The sequence below is a fragment of the Calliopsis andreniformis genome, chromosome 5 (genome assembly GCF_051401765.1).
Source record: "Calliopsis andreniformis isolate RMS-2024a chromosome 5, iyCalAndr_principal, whole genome shotgun sequence".
Classification (NCBI taxonomy): domain Eukaryota; kingdom Metazoa; phylum Arthropoda; class Insecta; order Hymenoptera; family Andrenidae; genus Calliopsis; species Calliopsis andreniformis.
The window spans coordinates 12,667,290-12,674,650 of record NC_135066.1 but is presented as its reverse complement, the minus strand read 5'-3'; the positions used below and the strand labels follow the sequence as shown (position 1 = coordinate 12,674,650).

General features: G+C 28.0%; 2 protein-coding genes across 3 annotated transcripts; both read right to left on the bottom strand.

Annotated features, from left to right (window-relative positions):
* Window positions 1-241: 241 nt before the first annotated feature.
* On the bottom strand, window positions 242-4,405 carry LOC143178807 (FAD-dependent oxidoreductase domain-containing protein 1). Of its 2 annotated transcripts, none has more exons than XM_076377660.1 (7): window positions 3,964-4,405; window positions 3,106-3,381; window positions 2,531-3,013; window positions 2,267-2,409; window positions 2,096-2,182; window positions 1,858-2,011; window positions 242-1,653 (listed from the first exon to the last, which is right to left on the bottom strand). In XM_076377660.1, the coding sequence occupies exons 1-7, from the start codon at window positions 4,045-4,047 to the stop codon at window positions 1,399-1,401; spliced, it is 1,482 nt and encodes a 493-aa protein (XP_076233775.1). In that variant the 5' UTR covers window positions 4,048-4,405; the 3' UTR covers window positions 242-1,398. The 2 variants fall into 2 exon arrangements, with proteins under 2 accessions (XP_076233775.1, XP_076233776.1); XM_076377661.1 differs by lacking the exon at window positions 3,964-4,405 and having other exon boundaries at window positions 3,106-3,142; window positions 3,222-3,377.
* Window positions 4,406-4,653: 248 nt separating this feature from the next.
* Window positions 4,654-7,163, bottom strand: LOC143178931 (uncharacterized). The gene is made up of 4 exons (XM_076377870.1): window positions 6,465-7,163; window positions 5,918-6,053; window positions 5,277-5,730; window positions 4,654-5,203 (listed from the first exon to the last, which is right to left on the bottom strand). Exons 1-4 carry the CDS (start codon window positions 6,631-6,633, stop codon window positions 4,922-4,924), a joined length of 1,041 nt encoding a protein of 346 aa, XP_076233985.1. The 5' UTR covers window positions 6,634-7,163; the 3' UTR covers window positions 4,654-4,921.
* Between the last annotated feature and the right edge of the window lie 198 nt (window positions 7,164-7,361).

Here is a 7,361-nt window from a genome sequence, read left to right as displayed (position 1 = left end):
TTATAGTTTTTAAATATTTATTATAATTATTCAGAGTAGATTAATTATTCATGTGGAATTAGAAGTACCATTAGTGTAGAAATAAAATTGACGTTGAAAAATGTAATAAACAACAATAGTATTTGTAGGAAAATAGTTAATTTTACAGTGATCAAGAAATACTAAAGTCAATAAATCAATTTATTAGTATTATACTAAAGTATGATAATAAATATATTGATTGAAATTTGAATTAGTTTTTTATTTAGTAATAAATTTGTATAATAAACAATAAAAATAGCTGCTGAAAAATCCATTATACAATTAGCAACCGTAAAACATAGTTTTTACATGAATTTTAAATTATATTTGACTATATATAAATTTATACAAAGTTGCTTGAAAAACAAGCATATATCTACATGAAGTATTTGAAGATAAGCATCACATATAGTAATATCTTTTTCATTTATTAAAGAAAGACATAAAATCTGAAACATGGCGTATTCTCCTTCCTTGTTATCACTACATATAAATGAATTTGTTGTACTTTTGTATAAAATGGAAAGGGTCCTAGTAGATGCTTTTACGTTTTCTACTATACTATAATAATTACTATATGTCATATTTATCTTAAGACAACTAATATGGTATATTTGGTTTAAATGTTTATGAACTATCATAAGTCTTCTTACACACTCTTGTGTGTTTTTCTTATACATATATGCAAAATGTTTGACCATATTTAATGTCCAAAATCTTCAGACTGTTGGTATAAAAAAATGATTGAATAGTAGCTTACTGTTATTTTTACGATCCATATCTTTTACTTGCTTTATGGACAATGAAATGCCACTTTATTTCAAATTAAAATTAAATTAAATATATACAAATAATATTTTAATTTTCTTAGTAACAACTAAATACGCTTAAATCAAATATACTATATAGTATTTCATAACATATAAGATTCATTTCAATAGTAATCAAAATAATGAAGGAATAATATATGTGCCCTATTTGACTTTTTAAGCTACTGTAACTACTTACATATCACACGCGTTGCTAAACTGTTTGTAAACAGTACTTGATAACTGCTAGATATTTTTTGACCTTGCTGATAATTCTAGACTATTAGTCAATTCAGTTTATTCTATTTAGACACATTTAAATAGAAAGTAATCGTTTAGAGAATTTTCTATAAAAATGAACATTTACACAAGACTGAAATATGTACATACAATAATCAGCAATACTTTGGAACAGAAGCAAATAGGACATTTATCCATATAAACTTCTTTCATTACTTTTTATTCCTTGTCCAAAACTAATCTCACACATTATGTAACATCCTGTATAACTTTGTACACTAAATTGGTATACGCACAATACTCACTGTTTATACATATAAAGAAATTTTCAAACAATATTAGATTCATACATAGGACTATCATAAATAAATCTATCAAAACCGAGTTTAGATAAATCAAGAGTCACGAATTTACCTTCAATTATTAATTCTGTAATAGCTCTACCTACAGCTGGAGCTTGTTGAATTCCGTGTCCACTAAATCCAGTTGCTAAAAGTAAATTTGAATGAAATGGATGTATCCCAATTATCCCATTTTGATCAAAAGTATTGTAATCGTAGTATCCTGCCCAAGAAGACTTCACCTACAAAAGAGTAAATGCATAGAAGCTTTAACTTTGACTTTTTAATTACTCTTAGTAATTTTAGAATCCTAGAGTAATCTTACTTCTATATCTACCTTTCAAATTATGTAATAATTATTTTTATCATTTTCCATAAATTTAAATGCAGCATAGATATTATAATAATTGTGTAAAATAAAGGAACATTTTATAACTTCAACAAACCTTTAGCTTTTCAAATGCTTTGACTCTTTGTGCAAGCATTGGCCAAACTTGTTCATTAAAATACTCATGATCGACAGATAAATCTTGAGTGGAAGGCTCGTCAGATTCACTAGGTGATCTTCCACAGATATAAGTGCCTACTAAACCTTCTCTTCTACAATAAATGTTAAAACTTAATTAATGATATACAGAATATGTAGATAAGAAAATGATTTATGATATTCAGTACTTTTTTTACCTGAAATATGTTCCTGTATAATCTATTGTAAGTGGGGTATTTAAACCTGGCCCTTCAGGACAATGGAAACAGTAAACATATCTTTTCCTGTAAAATTATCTACTTCAGTATGTATTCATACTGTTTAACATATAAATTTTTAATAATACGAAATAAGAAATTATTAATTGCCTTGGTTCAACAGGTAAAGCCAAATGCCGTACTCCATCTAAAAAATCAACTTCAGCCAAACCTGCAACATGTCCACTGGACGCTCCAGCAGCCACAACAGCAATTGCAAATTTTATGGCTTTTTCTCCCTCTGAGGTATCTACCTAAAAAATGAATAAGTGAGTAGAAAATGAAATACATAGAGTAATTAAAAATTATTTTCTATAGCATAATTTAAGCTTAATGTGTATAGAAAAAAAATCATTAACCTATTATTAAACATACTATTAATTTATCCAGTCTTCTGCCAGTTGGCTTATTGATATCTGTATAAGTAAACCCTTTGGCTTCTCCATAAACATATTGTGCTCCTAAAACCAGTGCCTTTTTTTTAAAAGCACATAGGAGAGACCATGGATCAAACCAGCCTTCTTTTTCTAATCCTAAACAACCCACTATAAGATCTTCTGTGTTTAACCAAGGGAACAAGTCTTTCAACTTATGTTTTGATAGCAAAATGTTTTTTGCACCAAGAAAATTTTGCATTTTTGAGTTTTGCATTAGTGTTTCAGTTCCTTTTTCACCTGCCAGCATTAAGTATCCATATGGATGAAAGTAAACATCAACTGGAGGCTCTCCTTCAATGCCCAAATAATCATTAATATTACGTATAAATTCTGCACCGAAAAGAGACATTTCAATATTTTCTTCAAGAGAAAATTGTTGACGTAAGCCTCCAACAGAAAGAACTGATGAGGATTGTTTATACTGCAAAAGAAATTTAAATGCATGTTTGTCAAGTATATATTAGCTTTTTTCATATTTAAATAATATATATAAATTTATTAATGTAAACTTACAGTAGGATCTCTCTCCACAACTACGACTTTCATGTCCCTATAAACGGTTTTTTTTAACCAATAAGCTATTGAACTACCTATTACACCACCTCCAATTATAACAATGTCACACTCACATGGAACTTCTAATGGACGGTCTGACCATGGAACTATGTCATCCGGTTTATATTGCCATGGTGCAATCATATTTTTCACTAATTGTAACTTATTCTTTACTTGTTTTGGTGCTGAGACACTAGATTTCGTAGGTTTTTGTAAAATTTTTTTAATGATACCCTACAAATTAAAAATGATATTTAAATTAATATAATAGTTAGCAGGGCCCTTACAGAAAGATGATGAACTTCTTATGCGCTTTTAAAATTCACTGGACTAAAATATTACTTAATAAATTACTAATAAGGTATTTAGGTACTTACATTACAATAAACATAAATTATTTTAAAATTATAAATTGGTATAATAAAAAAATTATGCATATTTTAATGTCAATGTAATATCACATTGAAATAAGAAATATTTTCATTCTTGTTATATAAGAAAATACAGTTTAAATTCTTACATACATGTCAAATACTAATTAATATCAATATTTCTTACTTATAGCAATAGAGTACATTTTAAATCCCGCGGAAATTAAACACTACTGTAGGTACGATTGAGATAATCGATAGTTACAAATCGAAATTTTATAACTTATTAAATACAATAAATAATATTTAATTTGTTGAAGAAATTAATACGATACGTAATAAAAGACAGCAAAATTAAATAACCCAGGATAGAAATAAGTAAATTAAAAATGGCATAAAACTTTACAAAGGTTAAAAGTTAACCTATTTGTATAAAATTTTTTACCTTTTCCGAGTAAGTTCTTTCTGACCGAAATGATACATGTTTACATAAATTAATTCGTGTTCCATTCTTAAAAATACGTAACATCTTTGTTGTTAATGTGGTTTAATGAATACACCAATTGAAACTGACACTCCCGTTATCTTATTCTTCGGTTATAATCTCATAAACATTTTAAGCTTCACGAGTATGATATACTCGTCATAGATAAACGTGTCAAAAATTAATTTTTTTTGTCGTAGTAGTTTACAACCAGAAATGTCGATAAATAAATCATCCACGTGGTGGATGTGTGTACAGTACAATGTACATGCTACTACTATATATGTGTGCATAAATGTATCTAGGTATTTTGTATTTTCTAGACTATATCTGGCTTTACAATTGTTGATTTCTGAAAAATAAATCTTAAACGTGTATAATTATTACAAAATATTTCATGTTAAGAGAGTAGACCTGGATATGATAGGGAAGTAACATTATCCATAAAATTTGGGAAAAGTATATAAATCCAAATATTTACCAAATAATTTTGAAATAAATGTTCGAAACAATAGTATATTTTTTATTTTTTTAATGTTTTTATTTATTTTAAATGTCTTTGAATAATTTTTACGAAAATCTATTTATTTGTAAAAGAATATATTCATGAACTAGGTATGAATAGGAATTTGTAAACAACCACAATTCTATTAAAATAAGTATATTTATGTACATAACAGCTTAAAATGTAATGACAACATATATGTACAAAATGGATTTAACTCCATTAATTTAACTTATAAAATCATGGAACGCTATGCTAAATAAAAAATCTGCTTTATCAAAATGTTTTCTTTGCTTCAAATATTTAGTTCCTTTTGCTTCATTTTTTACCAAACCTCCTTTGGAGAATTAAATTAATTTTTACCTCCCAGTACATTACAACAATGTTTCCATTTAGAAAAATGATCAAGGATTGTCAACCCTTATTGTTCTGACTATCTATCATATTACATGGAATGAGAACTAATTTAGGAATCATTCCAGGTGGTGCTATGAATTGTTGAGTACTGTGTGGTGTATTACGTCTAGAATATCTTAGTTCTGCCTCTGTTACAATTTTACATATGTTCATTTTAATATCAGCTTGTGCTTTTGGAGGAAGACGTTTAACAGTTTGTGCCATGCTATCAAAAAAGATCTCTATGCTGCTTTTCCCTTCTGGTGCTAAATACATTTGATCATAATTGTTTTGTGTGTCCTAGAAAAAAATTGTATTAATTAATTGAAACATATTAACACTCATAATTACAATCATAAACAATAATACTTACATCTGCTTTGGAAGTACTTTTAGTAGGACTGTTTGTAGCTGATGTGGCAACAAAAATCGGCGTTTCAACTGCTTTATTCTTAAAAGATGAAGTTTTTAATATACTATAAGTTGTAGGCACCTCAACTGGCTCGACCTTCATTTTCTTTGGCCTTATTTTTCTATATTTTGATTGAATTTGTTGCGCATATGTATCAATGTCATTCTGTGCTGTTTCTTCTGTCTCCACACTTTTTATTACTTCATCTTCATTGTCATTTAATTCCATAGAATCACGGTCCAAAATTGGATCTGCAGTTGTTTCTTCTAGGACTTCTAAGTATTCACTATAATCTTCATCATTATGATCTTCTAGTTGCTCCAGAAGACCTTCTGAACTGATCCCACCAGCATTTATATCTTGAATATAATCCTCAGTTAATTCTATGCTTTGTGGCTGATAATCCGATTCATACCTAATTGAACATTTCTATTGATATTTAATGTTTTTAAATGAGCATGATTACATTAATTTAAATATATATATGCTAGTGCACAGATATTTTCATGGATTTTTAAACTTATTTTAAATAATAATTTTTGAGCAAACTATATAAGAATTATTATAAAACATTATATTAATAGATCAAATAATTTTCTTACGGAAACTTTAAGAAGCTAAGATGATCCTCAAATATCCACTTTTTCCTACGAACTCCTTTTTCTGTTCTATTTTTGTATTTGAGTATGCGGCAATAGGTATCCCTTAAATTTTTCCATCTTAATCTTACCCAGGTAGCTATAAACATTATTTCAACTTTATTTACAATAAAACAATTATTTATTATTTATAATAAATTATTATAAATAATTTATATAGTCCTCGAATTTTAATATTGATTTATAAAGAAATATAAAATACTAAGATGATACACACAGGAAGATTGACTTAACAGGATCACAAATACACAAAATAAAATTAAAGATTTTTTATTTTTATGTTTGAAAGAAAGAAGAATAAATGTTGTTAACTTTAGTACATGTAGTTAAATACTTTCAACATTATGTAAAATATAAACAATCGTGAAAGTACTTAAACTTTTGTCCCAATGGATACGAAGTAAAAAAAGAACATTGTATTCGTAAAAGGGTTAATGAATACAAAGTTATTTTTCATATAAAAATAAGGAAGAAAAAAACAGGATCATACGATCAAGACCAAGCTCATCGGAAATCCTCTTCCAGACCTTCTGCCGGAATTCCTGAAGTTTAACGGAAGAACCCTTCACTTCAGCACTATATAAAACAGGGTGTTGTTTTATCGCTTCGATTATCTTCAGCGAAATTTTATGCGAATCAGGCGGCATCGTCGGCACCATTTCGCTCGTTGAAAATCGTTCGAAGGAAACGAACTACTGTCGTCAATATTGAAAACTCGATCCTAGACTTTTGATTCGAGGTTTAAACGAAATGTTCATTCGTTGTAAAGAAGTTTAATGCTCAATTCGTAATGTAAATTGATTATCATGATATTATTCAGTCATCAAACTAAAGAAATTAAACAATTTTTTTTTATCTCTAATGTAGTCAATGAACTGGACTATATTCTTGTTCAAAGGACACTCAACAGTTTACGCAAATTTCCGTTTTGATAATATGGTGAAATTTCTTTCCGTATTACAGCAGAAATTGAAGGTTGGATTTGCTGCTTAATATGTATCTCAAAACTATTTTCGCCTTTCAAAGTGAATATCGAAGCTTAATTTCATTGCACAATGACTTTAATTCAGAGACTTCTGATATCGTGGAAGAGATTAAAGTTCACGTCGCGTCCTAAGAATCGGTCGTTAAGTAAGCTGAAAAATAAAGGGTCTGTAAATGAAACGACAATCGCCATTCTTTGTGGCTAACTGCATTTCCGTCGCGTTGCTTAACCGGAAGTTCTTCGTCTTTTAAATTTTTCAATAATGAATTATCTACACGTCTTTAATATTTGTTTCATTACGTTTTGTTTTATATTTGCTCATATTGTTATGAAAATTTGTCATTTTTACGAGTGAATAATATGTAGTAATTAAATTTCACAAATTGATAATGATTATATCTT

Bases quoted from the DNA above. Each gene is read 5' to 3' on its own strand.
- LOC143178931 (XM_076377870.1), bottom strand. From the start codon at position 6,633: ATGGTGCCGACGATGCCGCCTGATTCGCATAAAATTTCGCTGAAGATA. The intron at 6,054-6,464 runs GTATGATCCTGT...TAATGTTTATAG, and splicing joins CGATGAGCTTGGTCTTGATC to CTACCTGGGTAAGATTAAGA. The intron at 5,204-5,276 runs GTAAGTATTATT...ATTTTTTTCTAG, and splicing joins AAAGTACTTCCAAAGCAGAT to GACACACAAAACAATTATGA.
- LOC143178807 (XM_076377660.1), bottom strand. From the start codon at position 4,047: ATGTTACGTATTTTTAAGAATGGAACACGAATTAATTTATGTAAACAT. The intron at 3,382-3,963 runs GTAAAAAATTTT...TTTAATTTGTAG, and splicing joins AAAGAACTTACTCGGAAAAG to GGTATCATTAAAAAAATTTT. The intron at 2,410-2,530 runs GTATGTTTAATA...TTCATTTTTTAG, and splicing joins GAAGACTGGATAAATTAATA to GTAGATACCTCAGAGGGAGA.